Source organism: Gymnoscopelus braueri, assembly GCF_963280865.1.
Source record: "Gymnoscopelus braueri genome assembly, chromosome: 4".
NCBI classification, from domain to species: Eukaryota; Metazoa; Chordata; class Actinopteri; order Myctophiformes; family Myctophidae; genus Gymnoscopelus; species Gymnoscopelus braueri.
In genome coordinates this window covers 40,299,805-40,324,543 of record NC_137605.1, presented here as the reverse complement: position 1 = coordinate 40,324,543, position 24,739 = coordinate 40,299,805, and the positions used below count along the sequence as shown (strand labels likewise).

Genomic DNA, 24,739 nt, shown 5'->3' with positions numbered 1-24,739 from the left:
TTCAGATTAAATTAATGTCAATATAATAATAATACACTGATATTACACACTGCTAATGATCAAGACAGACATGTAAAAGATCCTTTAGGACACAACTTAGGTAAATGCAGAGAACAAATTCCACATAATGTGCCCCCCAACAACAACAGTGTTAATGAAACAATAACAACACACACAGTACTGCTCTACTACTGTAGGAATTTTGGCAGTGATTTAGAACAACACTGTGCTTTGTGTGCGCTACACACAAACCACACATACAGATGAACACGCTGTACACAGGATAAACAACAGGGAATGACTAGACATGACACATCGAATCAAGCAGATTAAGGGTGACCGTGTTGTTGGCATTAAGTTGTCCTAGCAACAGGCGTTTATTTACCTCTTTTCCCCGCTCTTCTTTCTGATCTCGTCCTGGTAACTGCAGAGCTCCTCGCTCACACGGGCTATCTCCTTCAGAGCCTGGCATGGAAGATGGGAGATGAAAGAGAGAGCCATTGAGATGCATGTGTTGTCTATACACACAGAAATCATGAGTGTTAATTTAACTCAGAAAGTTAAATAAACACTTTCAGAGCCAAATTAACACTCATTTTAACATCTTAATATCTTTTTGATCACTTGAACCGTTGTATCCCAATTATTATTATTTTCTTAAAGATTCAATTTAGTTTTTCCAAAAATAGCAGATCTACAAGCTCACAATACATCGCACTGTGACAAATTTTCATCTGCTATTTTTGTGGTTAAATGTTATTTTATTTTATCATTTTTGTAATACTGAGTAATGCTCAAATGAAAAGAGAAAAGTTCAGATCATTGTGAGGCTGTTTAAGAACATTGAGTGTGATCTCTGATAAATGTAAGCAGAGATGGAGGTAGATAATACAAGTAAGTACAGTAGTAGAAGTAAAATCCTGAGTGTTAATTTAACACTCAGGATTAAATTAACACTGAGGATTTTACTGTGTACTATAGGGGCACTGATAGTGGTGGAACAATTAATACGGTCATAGCAACGAGAAAGAAATTGACAGGCCCATGGTTCAGAAGATTGTAAGTGATTTAACCCCAGCATCCATATTCTGGGGGAACATTAGCCAAATATAGCCAATCTACAAGCTCACGTAAATATTTTTGACAAAGAGCCAACTCAGGTCTCCAGTTTACTAAGTCTAGAGGGCTTAAGTGGTTAAATGTGAATAAAGTATACAAATTCATTTTTTTTGGGGGGGGGGGGGGGTCTAAACTCACAGCATTGAGAGCAGTAATGTTCTTCTTCTTGTCACTGCTGCAGATCAGCTCTGTACTCAGAGGACCTCCTTGAGGGCTGACGGACCGATGGACATTTTTTTTATTCCCTTTAGAGGTATTAGTATTCCACCCTTGAGCCCCCTGCAACGCAGCGTCCAGCTCTGCTGTGTCCACAGCGTCCTGGCTGTCAATGTCTGGCTGTGGTCGCAGCGGGCCTCTGTCTTTCAGCTCGCCCGACTGCTTGACTTCTGCATTGTTATCCCGGGCAAAATAGTCACCGACGCCGGGTTCTCTCTGGAAACCTGGCGAGCAGCTGCCACTGTCGCCGCTGATGTTGCTTCGCCGATAGAAGCCTGGAAACGGCGGCGGTTTGGGAGGATCCGACTGGCTACTACAGCTGAGGTGCTCGGACCGCGACTGGTTGCTGAGAAGACTAGAGCCAGTGCTGGTGGATTGTAGGCTGAGCCTAAGTGCAAGGTTGTCGTCGTAATCCTGTGTTCCGCTGTCCGCGTCATTCGTCCCCGTCCCCGTCCCCGCTCGCTTGGACCTCACCTCACAGTAAAGCTGCGAATAGAAAAGAGGGGATCTGAGAATTAACCACTTTGAACCTGGCATCCCTATTTCGGGCATGACATTATAGGGGAAATGTAAAAAATAGTGAAAATAGCAGATCTGCAAGCTTGCAAGCTATTTTCACAACACAACACATAGTGTATAAAGTATAAAATCGAGCATAAACGGTTAACTAGGGTTGATCAGTGATTTAAATTTGTATGCAGTGTATGATCATGATGTGCGAGTCATTTCCTGAAAGAAAATAAACAAACATTTCTTGAATCCTATTGTTACGGATGTAGTTAGGGTCAGGGATCAGGGATCTGTCTGTGTATGTGTGTGCGCGCCGCGTGCCCATCCTGTGTGTCTTTGATATGCAGATCCTGTGTGTGTTGTAAAGCTACAATCCAGGACTCACTTAAATTAATAACATTTAATTTCAACCAATCTCTAAGGAAGAATACGTATGTTAAGCTTGTCCGACTAAACCATGGGAGCCTAAGCAGGGCACAGCCTCGAGGGGGAGAAGAAAGCTGACCTACGTAGACCAAGCGGGACCCTGGGCTCAAAACCGCAGAGAAGTTGGACTTGTTTTTTGGCTCATGAAGTCAATGTTAATATGGTGGTAGTTGAAAGTGGTATCCTTACTTTTCCATTAATAGATTGTGACCCAGCTACTGGTTAACTAAGTCAATAACATTATTTAAGCAGACGGCACTCTGGATTGGACGCTAGATGTGCCGTTATCTTCATTGCAATTTGAACATTGTTGGAATTACCAAGAGAGGGAGACAACAACAGACACAGAACTTACGGATTGTAGCTTTAAAATCGACATTGTATTTTCGGCAAAGTGGTCACTACTGTCTTTTTATAAATAGTTCATGAGACTTTCTAGTCAGTGGCAGCCTACCTAACTCTAATGTGATCAAAGAGACACAATAAAAGAATACACCAAAAAAAGATATGAACTGAGAAATGAGTGGCACTCCCAGGAATAAACTATCACTATGCCATAAAAAGTTAGATGAAAACAAATGGGTCAGTGATGACATGGCTAGATTATATATACTGTATCATAAATGCTGTAAAAGAATGCAGAGTGCATTTATCCACTTCTAACCTAGCGTTCCTATTTTGAGCAAGTAATTATAGGCATTGCAACGTGTTGTGAACTTGTAGATCTGCTATTTTCTTTATTATTCGAATGATGAAGTATAGGGCTTAAATGGTTAAGCACTCTTATCATCCAATGGCTAGACAAAACCACAGCGCAGGCTAGATGATGAGAAATTGCTATCAGCCAAGAAATTAAAAGGACCTAATCACACAGACTGAATCCACAAATAACATCAAAACATTCACAGAAAAGTGACTGGAATAACCTCTGGCCTCCTATCCTGGCATCCTGAACTAAGAACTATTTTATGACCTTCGGGCGCCCTTCTAGCAAGTTCTCATGCAATGTCTGGACAGAACTACTGCCTTTGAGCTTTCCATATTCCTCAGCCTCATTTTCTGGTCTCAAGAGGCCAAATGAGAGCCACATGTTTTTTTTCCACACAAGATTGTTCCTGTGCCTTAGCGCTCCATCCAAGTTCTTTTGTATGGTTTCCCTTAAAACACTAATCTACTTCTTGGAGCATGTCAGATTTTAATCCGCTGGTAAACATAGCCATGGGGGGTCCAGCATCAGTGTCACCACCCAGGCAAGAGAATCTCTATCTCTCTCCTAGCCAAGCCTTCCCTTCCCATCCTTAACCTACCCACAGTATAATTCTCTCTCCTGTGACCCACCATCTCTTGTCTTACATCCCACAATGTTACCTAAGATCTACCACGCCCACACTCAGCCAACCACCTTTAAGGAAAGTCCACACACTAAAGATGAAAACAGAATTACAGTAGCATTATGACATTTCTGTGATCCTAGTTTGTTTCTTTGTTTATATTTTGGGTTTTGTGAGATATGCCTCAAAGCTAGAAATATGAGACCCAAAATTGTAGCGGGAGGGACCTGGGCTTGTGGCGGGAGGGACCTGGGCACAGTCCCTAATTCATAATAGTTGACTGTAAAATGAAATATTGCTTGATTGGGTGTACGAACTAGAAACAAATAGTCATCAAAATACATTTTTCAAGACCAGCTTCTGTCTCTTGATGATATCAGAGTCTTGGGTCTCTAGTTGCTACAGTTCTTTGGGCTCATAAAATATGAATACAATGAATGAAATGTATTGAAAGGATAAGAGAGGTGAACCATCTCATTTCCAAATTAAAAGGGCAGAATACAAAATGTTCATTTCATGTCGATTATTTTGAATCATTCTGCCCAATCCTTCACCTTTCAATCAAAAACCTCTGCTGTCCGGTCTACCGGTTCCCTGCCAGCATATCTTTACCACTGTGATCCTCTTGCACCTTAAACTGTACCATTCAACACAAACTGAGCTCAGAAGACTCTCAGCCCCAGGACAAAACTCCAGCTGCCCCCTCGTCCCTCGTCACCAGCCCCTTCTCTGCATCTGCACTGATCATATATTGTTTTGACAGAGTTGATTTGGAGCAGGATGTGTAGGAGGGGATGATTATACTCTACTGTAGGTACTACAGTTTATAGGAAGAGCAACAAGCATACTGCACTTTATACAAGAATAGACTAGACCACCGGTGGTCATCGGTGGCAAAAGACCCAGTGGCAAAAGACCCAGAACAAAACTGGAGATGTGTCTATTTATATGCGTCTATTTCTTTCTCTCGTCCATTCCTCAAAAGCAAAAGCAAACGATTCTAGTCATACATGTAGCACCCGAAACAAGAGTTTGTGTAAAAACTAACGAGTTTCCTCCATCAAGGTCATGTGAATGGAATCAATAAGTCTTAGTGATCATTCCTTGCATCTTGTTAGCAGGTGAGGTTGTGCCATTCTTTAAGAGCAGTAATCTATAAGACGACCTCAGAAGACCTTCTTGTTCCAAACAAATGTGCAGTGTCAGTACTTAACAGCTAGCACAATGATGAATCTGTAATGAGGTATATCTTGAGGTATAAGCTAGGCGTCAGTAAAGATAGGCTTGGCAAACTCTTGGACAGTTTTACAGTAAAACTCAGGCACTGTGACAGATGCAGTTTTTTTGTGTTAGATACTCTAATGCATCTATCACAAAAACAGCGCGTCACATCGCGACTCTGTCGTACGACAAAGTATAAAATAGGGATAGGTGGTTAATATGGGACACTGAAGCTTATGTTGTGCTAAATCTGTCTGTAATCAAACATTCTAACACCATGTTAGATGCTGCTCATCCACCCATCAGTCACAATATAAGCCACATGATTGATTACATGATGTGCTTCGGATGTGGAGTCTCTGCTTACCACATATAATTTCTCCCAACCATCTCCCAGTTATAATTAGTCAAACTGTTACTGGAAGCTATTTCCAGTACACATACTGTAGGATTGGGGTTATGTTTGTACAAGACATGATGATTAAGATTCTTGTGTGTTGTGCTGTACCATATACTGTGTATACTAGGCTACTGCAGTTGCTTCTTGGATTATGCTACACATAAACAAACTGTCTAACAAGATGCACAAAATCACTTACAGTAATACACACGCATACGCATGCTCACACACGCATGCTCGCACACACACACACACACACACACACACACACACACACACACACACACACACACACACACACACACACACACACACACACACACACACACACACACACATAAAAATCAAGGAGTGAAGTGATGCGCTATGAGCTTGTATATTATTTCTTAACTCTTTCAGTGCCAAGAGTATTTTCATAAAGTACTCCCAAACTGCCAGGAATTTGCGTTTCTTTTTATTTTGTAATTTTGTAATTTTTCATTCAAATAAATGATCTGATTGGGGTTTTAAACCCATAATACAGTTCTACCAGTAGAGAGCAACAAATCGACACATTGATGATCTCGCTGGCTCACTCGCCCCCTCCCAAACAGGCTCACGTCATATCCGGTCAGAACCGGATGTTGACATTTTCGACAATCGTTGATCGTGCTAAATTACGATGCGATACACGACTACGATGACTGATCGTCACCCAGACCAAAGAGAGTAGACGTGGACCTCTCCGTTCGCTTTTTATACCGTGTGAAAAACCGTGACTTTCCCTATTCTGGCCGAAAATCACCGGAGAAAAACAACGTGACCCGGAAATGAATATTTTTTTTTACATCCGGCTCCGGGTGAGTCTGAAGGAGTCAGGAAGCGAAAGTGATCATGAAAAATAAACAGAATAACGCGACCACAGTCAAAAGTAAAAACTCGGGATTTCTCGTGCTGGCACTGAGGGTACTCGGGAAAAACTCGGGATATGTCGGGGCGTGGCACTGAGAGAGTTAATAACCAACGTATAAAATAATGTTTTTTAGCTCAAATCTCAGACACAGATGCTTTCCCGGTTTTAATGGGTTAACAACATGCTCCATGGTGCCTCACCTCCTCTATCTTTCTCTGCATGTCTCTCAGCTGGCTCTCCCATTCTCTCCTCTCTGTGTCGAACCTCTCCAGAAGCTCGGCCTTCTCCCTCAGCCAGTCCCTCTCGTTGTGTTCCAGACGACAGCGGAGGTCCATCGCCGCCGTGTGAGTGTCTGCCAGCAGCTTCCTCTGCTCTTCCCTCTCCCGGCGGAGCGACGAGGTCTCGCCGCCGCGTGCTTCCACAGCGTTCCGTAACGCCACTGGTCCAGGAGGACCCCCCACCGACTGGACCCCAGCACCAAGCAACAACCCTCCACCTTCTCTAACCTCCAGCTGGAGAGGAAGCGAGAGAGAGGCGAGAGAGAGAGAGAGAGAGACAGAGACAGAGACAGAGACAGAGACAGAGACAGAGACAGAGACAGAGACAGAGACAGAGACAGAGACAGAGACAGAGACAGAGACAGAGACAGAGACAGAGACAGAGACAGAGACAGAGACAGAGGGAAATTGGAGGATGAGAGGGGCAAGAGTAGGGGGAGATGGCAGATAGCAGGAGGGGGAGAGTGGGGGAGGAGTGGGAGAATTTGGTGGAGGCCAAGACAGAGAAGGAGAGACAGTGAGGGAAATAGTCAAAGTTGGAAACAGTGAAAGAGGAATAAAGGGGGTAGGTAGAGAGAGAAAGAGATGGGAGAGGGAAGGGAGAGGGAGAAAACAAATATTAGACACCCACAGTAAAACCCTGAGAGACGGTTTAATCCTGAGTGTAAAAATGGACCCGTAATTGTTCTGGGTGGAATTGAGGGAATGAAGGAGTGGCAGGAAGAGAGGTGGAGGAGTAGAAGGAATGAAAGACCACTGGGACGAGTGTGAATGGGTTCAGAGGAGGGAAGAGAGGATTGAAAGACAAAAACATCCTGCCAGAACTCTAACTCACAGGGATTCACTGATGGTCTCTGTGGCACTTGTCTAAAACAGGATACGGTGCAGGATATACTGTAGCGCATTCAAGCACAGTAAAGTATGTCTGCAACGGATGCACATGATGGCAGTAAAAGGATATGTGGTTGTTCAACTGCTCAGATTCACACAAAGACAAGCTTGTCTCCCGGACAAGAAACTGGGCCTGAAACTTGCATGATTCCCAAAGTCATATTTGTTCAGCTCATGCAAAGATGGAGAAAATGTTTTTCAGGAGTTTTATTTAAACAAGAATAGCACTGAATGTCCTGACTTGGTTTTTAGGGGGCCAAGCACCACAGGTGCATACTGTAGGCACCTATTGTATCTGTTAGTTTTATTGTCTCTGCGATGCCGAGACTATGTATTCACCCCTGTCCGTCCGTGTGTGTCCGTCCATCTTTGTACAGCTAATCTCCGGCACCGTTGGCCCAATCGACGTGAAACTGTGCACACATACTCCCTGGAGAGGCCGTTTTGAACAAATTTCCTAAAATCATGAACGCAGCTAATTTTTGGTTTAGGCTTAACAGCCTTTCCCATTTTCCTGAAACTTCTTACAGTGGTAGAACACACCCATAATGACCACTGGAAGAATATGAAGCCGCTTGTTGCACTCACTGCTTGCGGCCAATAGCCCTCCGGTTATTGCTTGCTTGCTGGCTTGATCGACCAACCCGCCCGCCCGCCCGCCCGCCCGCCCGCCCGCCCGCCCGCCCGTCCATCCGTCCGTCCGTCCGTCTATTAGTCATTTCCAGTTCCCCCCTGTGTATTGTGGTCCCCACTGTTGGCCTGGGGACAGAGTATACACTACAAAGCCTCATGCCTCCTCTGATACATATGGAGTAACCAGTCACTTCTTTTCATCTGACAGTGAGGAGTTTTACCAGGAGGGTGTAACACATACAGAGGTTCACAGCACGCTATCTTCAGTTCCACGACCCACTAGTAGGAGCTAGTGCAGCAACAAGGATACAATCATCCCACCCGCGAACACTGCCAATTGTGTTTATTGCCGTGCCAGACCAGCCTAAGCATTGCTGCTGGGGATCAAACCAGGGCCTCTACGGTGGTGGCCATCAATAAGCATTAAAGCACTCGGACGGCCCTCTACTTTGTCTCTAGCATGGTTTTCTCATGCCCTGTGGCAGTTCAGTTTAGGTAGCGAACATTCATTGTTGTTCCCTTCAGCAATAAAACACAAGAGAAGAGTTTGTCTTATCAAAAAATCTGTAAACATTAAGCACAGCCGCGACGTGAAGGTCATTGTGATGTAAAAAGTTCAGTCATTCTACAACCAGACATTCCTCGATATCAGTTACCCATTCATTGTCGGTGAGGTAGTTGCAGACTATCTTGACATAACAGATAAAAGTCTTGGCTCTCAGGTTTCTAGCTTTGGGGAGAAGATGATCATGTTCACAGATCTACACTGACATGTCCTGAGCCAGAGGGATAACGTACGTGCATTCTTAAACTGGGTGCCATTCAACTTTAAATGCTTTAAAAGCCTAGGTTAGGCTCGGAGCAGCACAACTCCACTTTCTGTGGTGGTTGTGTGCATATTTTTCTGCTTTTATGACACCAAAATGCAGTCTATGGAGTTGGAAAGCACCCAAGACAACGCCTATGTGTACGTGCATGTGCGTGTGGTATGCTATAGTGCGTGGTAAGTGTTTTTTCTCTTTGTGTTTTTTAGGTCGGGGGAGGGGGTAGTATTCACACACAGACATCACATCAAGCTAGGCCTGCTTCTTTGAACCCTCGGTCATGAGTCTATTTCTGCCTGTGGCCTGGGGTCATGAAATTATGGCTTGGGGAAACAACACAGACCTTTTCTGTCTGACTGTGTCTCTTTTCAAAGTTCTCCACAATTACAGATGGGGGAGGACAGGCGCTGTCCACAGTCTATTTAAACACCCCCAAATAAACAAACAGTGAAAGTGCAAAAACAAGGTGGTTGGAGGGAAAATGGCGAAGCAGGACTTCCACTGACAAGACTTTTGCTGACCGTCTGGCGTCTGTATAGAGAAACTACTTAACAACAGTATACAAGAGGAACACTACATGCAATTGGAACACAGGTAAAAGAAACAAACGTAAGCAAACGTAAGGGAATCAAACACATAGAGTGTAACTTCCATACTTCCAAGAAGCCATCTTCTGTTAATCTTGGCTACCCTCACTGTACAGTGTATATAAAGGTGACTGTGTCACCATGGTGGCCCACTATTAATAGGGGACTCAGAGCCAACGCTTTACAATGTCACATTCCGAGGGGAGGGGAGAGCAGAGGAGGGGCGGAAAAGAGGAGAGGAAAGGAGAGGAGAAGAGAAGAGGCGGGTGAGCTGGCTGCTAAGCCAGAGTGAGATGTCTCTAGCTGCCAGCAGCTTTCATAAATCACTGGTATGCACTGAAATATGCCTGGAAATACCCGGCCAGAGACCTATGCCTGCACTTCTTGTTTGGTGTTTGGTGGTGGTGGAGCCAATTGGTTTACACACACACAAACTCTCTCTCTCACACGCACGCACGCACGCACGCACGCACGCACGCACACACACGTGCGTCCATGCACACACACACACACACACACACACACACACACACACACACACACACACACACACACACACACACACACACACACACACAAATATGCTGTTAAAACAAGGCCTGTATTCATAAAGATTAAAGTGTTTGCCTTTCCTTCAGAATAAGTATGACTTGACAACTTTAAGCATGAGACTTGATATAATAGGAGTAGGATCACTGGTCAGGTCACAAACTCCAGCATAACTTCAACAGAGACGTAATTGTTTCAAATCAGCTCTCACATGATACAGAAATGTCTGGTTTCTCCAACTACAGCATCTCTTACTTTTTTTTTTATAAGCCCTGGACTCTACATAAAATATTTGATGCTGGGCTGGAAAAGGTGTAGGAAACCCTGACTTAAACAAATAAAGTTAGGATTTCCTACACAAACCCTAACTTAATGTGTTTAGACCCGAGGATAAATCTTAGATTTAGTAGAGATCCTTGGTGAATATGTACCAAGAAAAATAAACTGTGGCAGGATGTGGTGTGAGGAGAAAACAGCTTTTATAATGATGCTAACCCCTCCTACCATGTGTGTGTGTGTGTGTGTGTGTGTGTGTGTGTGTGTGTGTGTGTGTGTGTGTGTGTGTGTGTGTGTGTGTGTGTGTGTGTGTGTGTGTGTGTGTGTGTGTGTGTGTGTGTCCACATGTGAAAGACAAGTGAATTCCAGGCATTTATCCAGGAAAAAAGGTCTACTTAATACACAAGTAAGACGCGCGAACGCTGGAGGCGAACGCAGATTCGCCTCGATCTCCAGGCTTTTATTGCTTAGTTTTGCTAAAAAATAAAAGCCTGGCCCAGCGGGTCGGTGTACTCGGAGGTGGAAAGACTGCTCGAAAAGTGTGTGTGTGTGTGTGTGTGTGTGTGTGTGTGTGTGTGTGTGTGTGTGTGTGTGTGTGTGTGTGTGTGTGTGTGTGTGTGTGTGTGTGTGTGTGTGTGTGTGTGTGTGTGTGGCAGGCTGTGTCTGCTGCACTCTGGCGCTGCACTCTGGCGCCCTCTACTAGGTAGTGCATGAACACAGACACACACACCGACACACACACACACACACTGACAAGCCGAGCAGAGTTTCATAGTAGGCTCCACTTGGGCGGAGGCGCGGCTTCGCCGCGCCTCCTTCCGCGTTCGCAAACATGGATTTGTAATTTGAAATATGCATTTCCCTCTCTCTCTCCGTCTCTTTTTCTCACACAAAATGCCCCATCTCTCTGATTGTCCTGTGTGTGTTAAAGCTGGAGGGAAGGGAAGGCATTTGAAGTCATGTTGTAGATGACTCACAGACACTGGCATGATGGTATAAACTTCTAGGAGTAAGTGAGTGTACGTGCATTCCTATAACAGTGTGTGTGTGTGTGTGTGTGTGTGTGTGTGTGTGTGTGTGTGTGTGTGTGTGTGTGTGTGTGTGTGTGTGTGTGTGTGTGTGTGTGTGTGTGTGTGTGTGTGTGTGTGTGTGTGTGTGTGTGTGTGTGTGTGTGTGTGTGTGTGTGTGTGTGTGTGTAATGGTTTGAATTCCTGCAGTGGATTAAACTTCCATCCTTGCCCTGCTTTGCTCTGCATAACTAGGCTAAGCCCACTGTCATCCGCACCATTTGTGAGGGGAGAACAACAGAATTACAGTCAAATTACAGCAGTTACTCTTTCTCATTCAGTGCGGGTAAAGAAAATGTGACTCTGCCTGCACTTATCATATTGTCATTTTACAAAATGAGTCAGGCCTTATAAGCAACATGTTTGTCAAACTCTTACAACATTGCACCATGCTGTTCTAATTCTTGTGAAATTAGAATAGAGTCAAACACATCAGCCAGAGTATCATTGAATATTGTTCACACACTGCAAAACCCTGAGAGCTAATTCATCCTAGAGTGTAATAATCGACCTATAGGGTCTAACCACCTTACTAAAATGAAATGGAGAATCCCAGGGTCATCACAGTCTCATATTAGGAAGAGAAGGAACAAGAGGGGTTCTGTGTACATGGGTGAATGCATGACCAATCATTTATAGATCTGAAATAGGAATCAGATGAGACTATGTTGGCAGACAGCGGCAGAGATATTCGTCCTAAAATATAAACAGATCACAATAAACCCAGTGTTAGTTCATTAAGCCCTATTTTCATAAATGTTCAATGTTTCCAACCGTTTTCAAAAAAATTCAAAATGTGTCACTATTATTTTTTTTCAAAATAGCAGATCTACAGGGTTGTGAGCTTGTAGATCTATTTTTTTCTCTACTGAATTTTTAGACACTCCAGATGGACACATTTTGCTAAACAAAAGGCTTTCATTGTTTTATGCAGACAAAGGATGGTTTGATTACGTTTATATTGATTTATTCTGGAACGACCAAATAAAGCCTTGCAGAACCATAAAAATGCTAAATCACTGTGTTCACCCTTGTTAAGGTTTACGAGAATAATTATTCACTCTCCTTGCCGATACCTCACAAAGCATGGCATTGCTATGCAAACCCTCAGCCACAGAAAAGTATTTTCTGATGTTTTTTGGAGAAACACTTAACCTATTGTTACCACAGACAGCTGCTGTTAATAGGTCATCTACTTAGAGAGCAAACTGTTGAAAGGTGAGCTGGGAGCCCATGTGTCTGGGGGGGGGGGGGGCTTTGGGGGCTAAGATTGCCTCCTTCTCAGTACAAAGCTTTTGTCTACGCTGAGGTTGGAGTTGGATGCGTGCCAGAGCAATTTATCACCTCGCCAACTGAGTGGCAAATGTGGTTGGCCCAATTTACACAAAACTAGTGGCCAAAAGTATACCCAGATATGTGCCAGAGCGAATAAATGCTCACACACACGAAGAGGCATTAAGACATGCATAAACAAAATATTGCAAATTATCTAATTGTTTATATTTCAGTATACATTTTTATTCAGGCGTTTCAAAACCCACAGACATGCCTACATTAACACACCAACTGTTTGTCCTCTAACTTTGTAACAATACTTATTTTCTTTAGGCGCTTTTGAACAGTAGCCTACACTTTAAGGTGTTCATTTAACTCCGAGAGTGTACAAATGTAACCTTTCGGGTCCATTTTTAAACTCATACTCTAAAAAGATACTTTATTTATAGATGTTACTGTGTAGATAAATACGCACACGCATGTGTGCACACACGCACACGCACACACACGCACACACACACACACACACACACACACACACACACACACACACACACACACTATCGCCACTCATTTCCCTTCTGTTTCTACAATACCTGTGCAATCCTGCATTTGAGCTCTGTCTTCTCCAGCTCCCAGGCACATCTGTCCCTGGTGTACTGCAGCTGTAACTCGCTCCTCTTCTCCTCCTCTCTCTTCACCTCCGTCTGTACCTCCTCCAGAACCAACTTCAAGTCCAGCAGTATCCTTCTGTTCTCCCCACCCTGCATGGGAGCATGTTTGTTAGTCATCTCAATGAATCAGATACTTTTCCAACAGATATAGTCTACAATAGGCCTATGCTTAGTTTGGCTAAAATGTCAACCATCCCACACCCTTTTTATCATTAGCTTACTCTTTTCTTCTATTAGAAGAAAAGAGTAAGCTTACGATAAAAAGGAAAAATAAATTCACTTTAATAACTAAATAATTTGACAACTGAAGACATTTATTACATATTAATGCTGAATTCTTAAATTCATTTCATACATTTCCTTCTTAGTGTGGGAATAACCTACTACTACTACTACTACTACTACTACCAGTAGTATAGCCTACTACTGGTAGTAGTATTGTCTAGCATACTGTATAAGCAGCAATTAGCAATTAGTTAATGAATTGATACTTATAGTATTAAGTATTAAACAATAGAAAAAATAAAATGCTGTAATGGCCTATAGCCAACTCTTCAGATTTTAAGTCAGTAGGCTAATTAAGGTGAAGCCTGTGACTGAAACTAAATTAATTTGACCCCTGGCCACAACCACTGTCAAAAACAAACAAACAAGCGATTCTCTTCCGTCAGCCTACTTGTATATCAGCCACCTCTCTCAACAGTAACTCTTTCTCATGCATCCATTCCTCTCTGTCATGTCCGTGACGTTTTTTCAAGTCCTCGAATTTCTTTTTCAGCCGTACGTGGTGAGCCTGCTGCTGCTGCTGCTGAGGTTCGTGCCCCGGCGGCCAGACTACTTGGCCCCTGAGCACCTCCAGGGGCGTCCCTCCTCCTCCTCCTCCTCCCCCTCCTCCTACCACTGAAGCACCGGCCTGGGGCTCGAAGATCTGACTGAATATGCTCGGCGGGGAGGAGATCCTCCGGAGCGGGCTGCGGCTCTTGCCTCTGTCTGGCCGCTCCACCCTGGAGCAGGGCACGAACTCCCAGCCCTGAGAGGCCACATAGCCCCCTCCTCCACCTCCTCCACCTCCTCCTCCTCCTCCTCCACCACCTCCTCCTCCGTGCAGCCCTGACCCGTTCCCAAATGCAGTCCACATTTCAAAACCAGTAACAAAGAGACAGAAAACATGAAAAAAAAAAAGCCTCTCCTTTCACTTAAGTGACCAGAGTAATAATTATCCAAATCCTGCCATTTGTCCGGACGGCCGCTCAGCAGCACTCCAGGCAGCCCCTGGCGGAGCTCTGCTCCCACAGGCACTTGTTCCTTCCATGTCGCTGCCTTGCCTGCTGCCTGCCTCAGCCTACATGACCGGGTCAGTCCGGGCACCTGCAGTCCAGTGTGTCCCTCGTTAAAATCCCCGCTATTGCACGTATGTGCAACACACTTATGTTCGTAGCTCTACATCTGTCGCCTGTCCTTCCTCTGCACCTCCATGACAACTGTCTGCGTGCACGGAGATCTGTCTGGGCTGACGACGAGGAGGACAGAGACAGAGTAGTAAAACTACTCCGACCGACGTAAACGGGAAGAGCCAAGAGCGCCCAAAAATATCATGCCGCGCACTGGGTGTATTTTTACCCTCGCTGTAACCATGCATTTACTTTACTACCCCCGAGCACTGAGCAGTCTGAGCAGCTAGTGCAACAAGGACAGTCAGCTGCATGGGACTGAGAGAGACACTTGGAGGAGAAGAGGCAACTGGAAACATGAATGAATGAATCGCCCACCGATCGATCACAGCGATTAGCAGTGATTTGTTCTTCTTGAAGAACCATAAAGCGGTATCAATAAACAGGTTTAGCATGGCACGCGTTATTACGCACAGTGTTTGTGCTTGGTGCGCTTATCGCGTCCACGTGTTAATTTCAGGAGCGAAAGTTCGTGCCCTGACGCCAAACGTTTGCTATCAAGTATTCATAGGCTATTAGCCATGGATACATGACGGTCGTCTGTCACGACAGTCATGGATAAACTTCAACCTGCTGTTTGCATTTTCTACGTTTATATCTACAATAACGTTCATATTTCAAACATAAAGTGCTTACCTCATGGCCACGGATGTTACAATTATGTACGGGTTCTCAGAAGTACCCGTATGTTGCGTATTGTTCAATAACAAGCATTTTAATCCGATCGGTGACCATTTTCTTAGTTTTTTCACAATTTTTCAACTACGTGACCCTATCGGTTTGAAGGTGTATTGCACTCTGATAAGTTATAACTTTATGAGAAAATGGCCACCGATCGGATTAAAATGTTTTTTATTGAACAATACAGAACATACGGGTACTTCTGCGGGCCCGTACATAATTGTAACATCCGTGGCCATGGGTTAAGCACTTTATATTTGAAATCTGAACGTTTATATAGATATACGGGCCATAAATGGAGAAAGTGCAAACACCATGTCGAAGTTCATCCATGACTGTCATGATATGACCGTCATGTTTCAGGGCTAATAGGCTATAATCTGCCAATCCGATTTAATTTAACACAATGTAAGTAAGAGCATAAAAGTCATGAGCATAGCCTATTATGCCAGCTATTAACTCCCTCTTACCGTCATATAATCCTGTCTGGTGCCCTACATTTTCTGAAAGTTCTCCGATTCTGAAACAGCCATTTAAGTCTTCATGTCGGTCAACGTAGCATAGCAGACAGGCGACCAACTACGCAGAATAACCCATCAGAAATAAAAACAACGTGACAGAAGCAGCAGCTGTAATTTATAGCTGAAGCCATGCTTTCATTAACGGAAATTCCCCCCTCTCCTCTCTCTCTCTATCTCTCTCTCTCTCTCTCTCTGTCCGTGCCATGGTGGAAAAATTACTCAATTTTTTTACTTAAGTAAAAGTATCAATACTGCAATGTAGAAGTGTAGAACCGGAATTCAAAATGTACTTAAGTAAAAGTACAAAAGTAATGGTATAAAAATGTACTTTAACTTTAAGGTCCAAAAGTAGAAAGTACTCATTATGCAGAATGTAATATTTCACATGTTTTCAAATCTATAAAATGTATACAAATCTTTTGAAAATAGCAGATCTACAAGCTCACAATGCCTAAATCGGGAGGCATTGTGAGCTTGTAGATCGGCTATTTTCAAATGGCCGAAGTGGGTAATGTATGTTTTGTAATAATAATCAAAATCTTCAAAGCAACTATAGTAACTAAAGTTTTCAAATAATTGTAGTGGAGTAAAAGTATAATATTGGCCTCTGAGATGTAGTGGAGTAGAAGTAAAAGAACAAACAAATTTAAATACTCCATAAAGTTAAAAGAAATACCTAAAAATTGTTTACTTAAGTACAGTACTTGAGTAAATGTACTTAGTTACTTTCCACCACTGCTCCGTGCACACACCGTCCCCCCACCCCCCCCACCCCCTCTATGTCTGTCCACAGCTGGCCTCAATATAATGATGTGGAAATCCCACCGGTGGGATGAAAGAGGTGGACCAGGCCGTCGTGGTGGGCCACATCCATAACATTTGGATAAACAGATCCCCCTCCTCTAGCATAGCGTGGATTTATATTTGAAACCCCGGGCAATATTTTTCACAATATTGAATGTCTCGTGACTGTCATAATGACATTCCAATGTGGGGGTATGTCATCATAGGCCTAGTTCTCATTATGCTCCATGCACAGTAATATGATCATTTGACACAACTTATAGAGACATACAGTATACCTATAGTCTGTATCCACCAATGTTGTAATAAAAGGAGAATAGTTGCTTAAGTAGGGGTTTTAAAGTGCCATAATGTCTGCTCTCGTTCCAGGTCCAGTAACACAAAACTGGAGATTTAAAAAGGCTACTGTATGCCTGATTTGGTGTCAGGATTAGGTCTATACACAGGTGTAGGCTACTACATGTGTACTTTAGACAGATTTGTTTAGACCAAATAATCAGAATGCTTAAGTACTGAAATGTGTTCTTGTAATGCATGCTTTCATGTACTGTATAGCTTGCGTTTCTTTGCCTATATAATATGTTGTTCCTATAAGTTATCAATGCAAACTGCAACGTTTTCCAAATAATCCCATAAGGGTAATGGATGTAACAGTACAGTAATATGCATGGTAAAAGCGGTATCTCTGCAATGGCTATATCTAGGTGCCATGGTCTGCTCTATCAAACAAGGTGCAGCATAGCCTGTTAGCAAGGTACAGCATAGCATAGTGTACACACTGTCCATCTATACTCACCAAGTCCAGTGTTCCTCCAAGTTGTGTGGTATCCAATAAGTTTTCAAAACGTCTGGGTAAATGAGTAGCTTGGGCCAAAGATTGAAAATAAGAATAAGAAGGCATCCTGTACCTTGAGTGACCTTTTGTGATGTGTTCAACATAATAAAAATGAAATGTATGACAAATTAAATAAACAAAAGTGTAAAAAAAAAAGTTATTGCATATGTACTTTACATGACAAAGAATAGGGTGAAAAGAAAAACCAATTTAAAAATGGTAGCATAGGAGAGTGACGAAAACAGAACTAGAATAAGAATCAATAAAATAATAGGCTGAAACATCTTCATGCATTAATGAGAAAAGTAAATGAAAAATGAAACACCAGGATTTGAAACACAGTGGGAGAGAAACAAAGACTGTTAATCAGTACAGAGATCATGTAGGCCTACCAACCGTATATGTATCACTTCATACCAAGTCCATTTATTTATTTATTTGTTTGTTTATTTATTTATCCACTTCCACCACCAACTTACAGACAGTGGTTCTTCTGCCTCCTTATCCTCCTGCTTGGGAACATCAAGTCGATCAATAAAGCCCTGCAGCTCCTTCCTGAAGGCCTTCAGTTGGGCATTGATGCGGTAGAGAATCTCATGCTCCCTGATTCTGCAAAACATTGGGTAAATACATTTTAATTTCTATTAGTGTTTTTGTGTATACGGAGATCCCTTCTGTTGTCATCAGTATATGCCCATATATGGACATATGTGGCAGATTGGTGGTTGAGGTTCTAATCTAGATCTCCATGGGCATGTGGGCTTGCATCGTTCCCGGGTAGTCTAACTATAAATTATGCAAATTTCTGAGTGTGTGTGTGTGTGTGTGTGTGTGTGTGTGTGTGTGTGTGTGTGTGTGTGTGTGTGTGTGTGTGTGCGTGCGTGCGTGCGTGCGTGCGTGCGTGCGTGCGTGCGTGCGTGCGTGCGTGCGTGCGTGCGTGCGTGCGTGCGTGCGTGCGTGCGTGCGTGCGTGCGTGCGTGCGTGCGTGCGGGCGTGTGTGCGTGCGTCCGTGCGTCCGTGCGTGCGTGTGTGCACGTGCACATCTGTCCTTCACGCATGTGAAGAACCATGCGACCGATTGACTTGGGAAGTTGGCGAGTCACGATTGTGTCACTGAGGACCTGAAGGAGTGTGGTGCCCTGTGTGTGGTCGGTCTGCTTCTCCAAAAGATATAGATAAATACGCAAATCCCCAATGGTCAGCTCAGCGGTTGGGAACTCCATATACGGACAGACAGACAGATACAGAGATCTCATATATGGGCATAAAACAGACAGACAGACAGGTACAACGGGTTAATGACCACGGGCACAATGGGTTTACATAACCAGAGGTGTATGCATTCTCAACAGGCATCGTTCCCAACAAGCATCGGCCTAATAATAATACACAACAACAATGAATCAAGTAAAACATCAAGGGGAAAATCACCACAATAAAACTGATCATGGTTCAGCATGGCTAACCACTTAGTTGACTGGAGTCCCCCAGGGCTTTATATTAGGTTGCCTCCTGTATTCGCAATAAACTAAATATCTTCACCGAAAATTGCAGAGCTGTAAGCTTGTGGATCTGATATTTTTGCTGAATGTTTGCCTCAGAATAGGGTTCAGCATTGCTAAACACCCAAGAAGGTCAAGCAGCTTGGTTTGGATAGTATAACATGAAACTGTCCCACTTCTTCGTACCTGCCCCCTTCCTCGTCATCATCCAGCCTAGCATACAGCTCTCCGTTTGTCACAAAGACACGGGCCTCCGCAATGATGGTGCTTGTGTCGGCGATGAGCCTATCGATGGTCCGGCCCAGCCTCTCCGCCTCGATGCGGATGTCGATCATCTGCTGCCGGTCCTTCAGGCTTCGGGATAAAAAACGGCTGTCCACGGGAGAAGAATACAGGGAGCGTGTTGGGGTGAGGCAGCGGATGTTCCTCACCTCATCAGGGTCGCTCTCTCCTCCGATGGGCCCCTCGCGTTTGCGGTGGGGAGGGAGGAGGCGAGGGGAGGAGGCAGAGGCAGAGGGCGTGTCATCATCTCGTCCTCCGTCACTTTCAGCGTCGCTGTCCCGCGGGCTGGCGCGGATGCCCAGGTGTGAGGCCAGGTCGTAACGCTGCATGTTGGACAGCAGGACTCGGTTCTCATACTGAAGCTGCATGACTTTGCCACTCAGCTCGTTGATCTGCAGACGTGCCGCCTTCAGCTCCTCCTGGAGGCCATCCACCTTGGCAGGATCTGCTCCTCCTGGGTTTAAATCAAGAATGGAGAACACTGCTTATTAGTCTGTGTTGCAACACTGGGAATAACATATTCATCTTAAATAATTGAAGATTTAAGGCAGCCTTTTCTTAATTATTTATTACAGCATTAATAATTTGTATAACCCAGAGATTGAAGAGACTGAAGGGCCGTTCATACCCAGAACGATAACTATTGTTGTAGTCTTTTAGTGTTATATATGAAGTTTACCACTTTTTGAATGTATTAGTAGAGAGCTGGGTAAGAGGCCTTGTCAGATACAGGGTGACAGAAGGACTGAGACAGAGGCGGGAAAGTTTGCAGCCTGCTGCAAACTGACACTCTAAACTCTCACCCAGTCCGCTCAGTAATGCAATATCATACCTGGAGCTATTTAAAGACTCATTGCAAAATACACGGACCACCACAGTAATAAGAACCTAGACACACAAGTTAAGATGCATGACTTGTGACACAGCACAACATAGATTCGGACATTAGGATATCCCATCCTAAAGTCAACAGGTTACTTATAGACAAGAACTGGCAAATGTAAGACAGGGGTTCCCGGTTTGACCAGTCAATGTGACATGGACTTGGAAAGGTCAAAGCTCTCAGATGGGTAAAGTGTTTTACGAATAACATTAATGAATGTACTTGGATTACACTGTGACGACATTCATCTCATGTATAAAGACACCCTGAATCCTGTGAAATCCTAGGCAGACCTGCAGCGGTCTGCTTCAGCTTGTGTTATTGGCTTATGTATGGCTGACTATTGAAATAAACTAATATGTGATTATATTCGTCGTTGTCTGTCGTAACTTTGATTAATAAGTTAACACTATAACGGTAACTATAAATAGTCAAGTGGATGGTGGAGTGCACCTTAACAATAACAACGATGAACAATATCATTCACATCATTTTCAGGCTACTGTACTGACTGACAGCCAAAATCGATCAAAATCCATCCACATTTTCAGGGCATCACATTCAACACATCAATCATGTTGGTTCAACATGTTTACAGAACGTTTTCGTTTAGTGTGGATGCTCACATCATCATCATAGTAGTTATCTTCATAGATATCATTCTTGGTGTGGAAAAATCATCTTAAAGAGATTAAATAAACAAACCTCCTCCATGCCTCGCTTCATGGGATCCAGCCTTGTATTTCATTTTGTTAAGCTCACCGGTCACCTAAATATCCAAATGAGAAGTTCATAACCAGTTGTAAAAGAGTCCATACAATACATACATGGATCAAACGAGGCCAGCTTGAATATACATAGCATCACTGTCTGCATCATAGCAATGACGATGTGTTTAGACATGCACTGAGCAACACGCCTGCTCCACTCAATGCTTGGTGCTTGTGGGTGTACAATTTACAACTGTGTCACAGGCAGTGGTGTAAAGTAACGTACATTTACTGTACTTAAGTACAATTTTGAGGTATTTTTACTTTACTGGACTATTTCCAATTTTTACTTACTCCACTAATCTCAGAGGCAAACATTATTCTTTTACTACTTATCTATTTTACATTTTTATTATTTATTATTTGAAAACTTCAGTTACTAGTTACTTTGTAGATTTGTATTATCATTACAAAACATGCATTACCCACTTCAGCCGTATATACTGTAGCCTACATTTTGGCCATTTGAGAATAGCTGATCTACAATCTCACAATGCGTCACAATGTGACGCATTGTGAGCTTGTAGATCTGCTATTTTCAAAAGGCTTTTATACATTTTATACATTTAACTTGTGAAATGGGACATTCTGCATAATGAGTACTTTTACTTTTGGCACTTTAAGTACATTTTGATACCAATACTTTTGTACTTTTACTCAAGTAAATTTTGAATTCCGGAACTTTACTTGTAGCAGTAATTTCTACATTGCAGTATTGATACTTTTACTTAAGTAAAAAATGTGAGTACTTTTTCCACCACTGGTCACAGACACTTGATATGGACAGAAAGGACTACTGAAAACAATACTTGATATTGATGATAACAAAGTTTTAAACTAGCAGTTGTGTGAACCTTATCTGAAACCCAGCTGTAGCATATGGAAACAAATACAGAACTTGTGAAATATGTTTCAGGGCACAGCAAGGTTCACACGGTTCTTGAAGTGGAAAAGAGCCATCTGTAGTGTACTACAACCGGCTGGGGCACGCCTGTCAGCAGGGAATGTTAAACAAGAGGAGTAGGATGGAGGTGCTACATCCTTCCGGTGGGGGGTCCTCACTGGCAGGTGAGCCAGTATGGGATCAACAGCAGTGGCAACTCAGAGATGTGTGGGGAGGAATTAATTATAAAGACTAAATTGGGATAAAAAGAGGGGGGGGGGGCTAGGCCGTAGCGTGACGGTCCAGCAGGTACCCTAGAGGCTGCAATGACTCCTGTTCCCGACGACCTTTGCTGCGCGTCACCCCCACATCTCTCTCCCCATTTCCTGTCAGCCTACTTTCCCTATCCCTCTCTAAATAAAGGCATAAAAAACTTTTTTTTTTGGGCGGTGTAGCCGCCCCTATAAGTGGGGTTGGGACACCTCATTAGTATTAGTTTCCTGCACTGTGATTGGCCCACTTGGCCCACTTTCCTGTACTGTGATTGGCTGACTCTATTGGCTGACTCTATTCAGCACTGTGATTGGCTAGCGAGACACATGATGACATTAATAACCTATAAATAGGATTATGCACTTCCAAAAAAAAAATTTTTTTGGAAGTGAGCTTCCATCACTATGATGACCACTGTGATGACCACACCGCCCACTTCACACTGGGTGTGATTTTTTTCATTTAAAAGAGGGGGGGGGGGAATAATTGCCTTCTCTAAATTTAGAAAAAAGTGTTCAGTACCTTTTTATTCTCATCTTCCACATCTGCCAAATTTCTCCGGAGAAGCTCCGCCTCGTCCTCAACCAGCTGAAGCTGCTGTCTCAGATCTGACAGCGCCTCACCCTGCTCCCTGGACTGGAACCCTCCACCGCCTCCTGCTGCTGCCAGACTGGGACAGTACAACAAAGATTTTGTTGTTACATCAGTGCTTCGATATACTTTAGGCCACGGAACCCCTTTTGATACATTTTGTTTATCTCAGGGTCCCCAATCCACACAAGAGTTAAGAGAGAGACCCGTAAGCGACCATTTGGTTCCTAACTATCAATCATTTAGCTAGGGACCCTGTGGAAACCCCTCAAGGACTCCCGGGGGTCCCAACACCCCACGTTGAGAACCAGTGCGTAACATTTCACAAAATGTAGTGTCACATGACAAGAGATCACAAATGGAGTTGGAAAAGGAGGTTGCACTTCAGCAGTGGGATTCTCAGTGGAGTGCTAAACCCAAAATCCGGTGAGCACATTCAAAAGAATATGAAAAAAGTAGCACATCTCAAGTTTCCGAACGCTTGCAGGACGTGCTGAAAAATGTAGTTTGAAGTGAAATGTGAGTCATTTGTCCTCCTTGATATGTGCTACCATTTTCATATTGTTTGGAATATGCTCAAGAGATCACAAATACAATGGTCACAAAACACCTACAGTACACAGTACAATCGTAAAGGGGGCGGGGGGGTGTGTACACTTAACTCAAAATGTTACACACATTTTCTCAAACTTATTTTATTGCGTATCCAGAATGTTGGGGACATTTGAAGAAAGGCAGAAGAGCAGAGTACCCCATTCTTAACAGAAGAAATATGATTTGCCTCTTGCAACAGTACACAATAACCAAACGAACCATCTAGTGTTCATTAATCACTTAAAGGGTTATGAAACCATGGGCCAATTTTGTACTTTATTTTCTTATACAGGTGAAAAACTCTAGAAGGGTACAAACACGGCAGGGTAAGAAACACAGCTGCGTTTAATACAATTAATAATTGGTCTTAGATTTAGGTGTGCCCAGAGCCATGGGTGTTCCCCTTTAAGCCTGATTTATACTTAGTCTTACGATGGTGTACAAGCTTTGCGGCTCCTATTTTTTCTTTTTAAGATTTAGCCTATCTAAAAGTGGTTAAGGAGAACACACAAATGATCCACTTCCATCATGGTACCTACCTGTCCTCCCTCATATCGTCCAGCTCAGCCTTAAGCCCCCTGTTCTCCACCTCCAGCTCCACTATCTTCCTCCCCAGGATGTTAGCCTCCTCCTCCACCAGACGTAGGCGGAGTTTCAGCTCAGACTCGCGGGTGGTGGGCGGTCCGCCGGCCTCTCCCTTGGGCAACGGGCTGTCCACGTCTCCATAGAAGGAGCGGTACTTCTGCAGTTCCTGCTCCAAGCGGTCTTTCTCCTTGTCAATCTTGGCCATCTTCTTCCTCATCAAGATGGCCTCCTCCTTGATGAAGGCCAGCTGGCATTTGAGGTCCTCATTTTCCTCCTTTATTGAAGGAAGGAGAGTTTTGTCAGTGATTTGTTATTGTATCATATATTCATTAGTTAGCATGTGGATGATTTAACACATATAATAGCAAATGGAAACACAGAATATTTGATCAGACAGTAGCAGTTTTACATGTGCCCTTTACTTTCCTTGGATAAAATGTTGCTATTATATTATTGACAATTAGATTTTTCATTAAGTTAATTGTTAAGTTATTAAGTTAATTGTTGACTCACCTCTATAGGGGTCTGTGGAAGCCTCCTCTCTGATTTGTGAACATCCTTGCCTCCTCTTCTTTTCAGTGACAGCTACAAAGAAACAGTGGTTACATCATAAACCCACTATGTTCTACGGGAAGGCAGTGACATAATCCAGATTTATGGGACACAGAGGAATCGGTAATGGAAAGAACCGGATGCTTTAAAGCCACCGTCAGGAATTTTTGTTGTGAGATATTTAAAGGATAGTGGTGGCTGGATTACTAATGTGTTTTACAGCCTTCAGCGGCAATGGCGCACCGAGTATAGCAGATCTACAAGCTCACCATACAGCATGGTGCGGCACAATGTGATCTTTTAGATCTCTTGTTTTCGGTGCGCAACACCGGTGCACAATGAAATATAAATCGGGCTTTTCAA

The 24,739-nt window shown here is 43.5% G+C and overlaps 1 protein-coding gene across 1 annotated transcript in view; it reads right to left on the bottom strand.

Annotated features, from left to right (window-relative positions):
- LOC308083597 (uncharacterized protein) overlaps positions 1-24,739 on the bottom strand; it is a 31,013-nt gene that overhangs the window by 4,610 nt on the left and 1,664 nt on the right. Inside the window, exons 3-15 of the mRNA XM_080425912.1 lie at positions 24,338-24,409; positions 23,779-24,098; positions 22,577-22,724; positions 20,834-20,897; positions 19,150-19,699; positions 17,941-18,070; positions 17,639-17,745; positions 14,375-14,571; positions 13,846-14,237; positions 13,092-13,259; positions 6,316-6,627; positions 1,258-1,821; positions 386-465 (exon numbers count right to left, since the gene is read on the bottom strand). Coding sequence (XP_080282038.1) covers positions 386-465; positions 1,258-1,821; positions 6,316-6,627; positions 13,092-13,259; positions 13,846-14,237; positions 14,375-14,571; positions 17,639-17,745; positions 17,941-18,070; positions 19,150-19,699; positions 20,834-20,897; positions 22,577-22,724; positions 23,779-24,098; positions 24,338-24,409 — 3,104 coding nt within the window. The remainder of the gene's footprint in view (positions 1-385; positions 466-1,257; positions 1,822-6,315; positions 6,628-13,091; positions 13,260-13,845; positions 14,238-14,374; positions 14,572-17,638; positions 17,746-17,940; positions 18,071-19,149; positions 19,700-20,833; positions 20,898-22,576; positions 22,725-23,778; positions 24,099-24,337; positions 24,410-24,739) is intronic.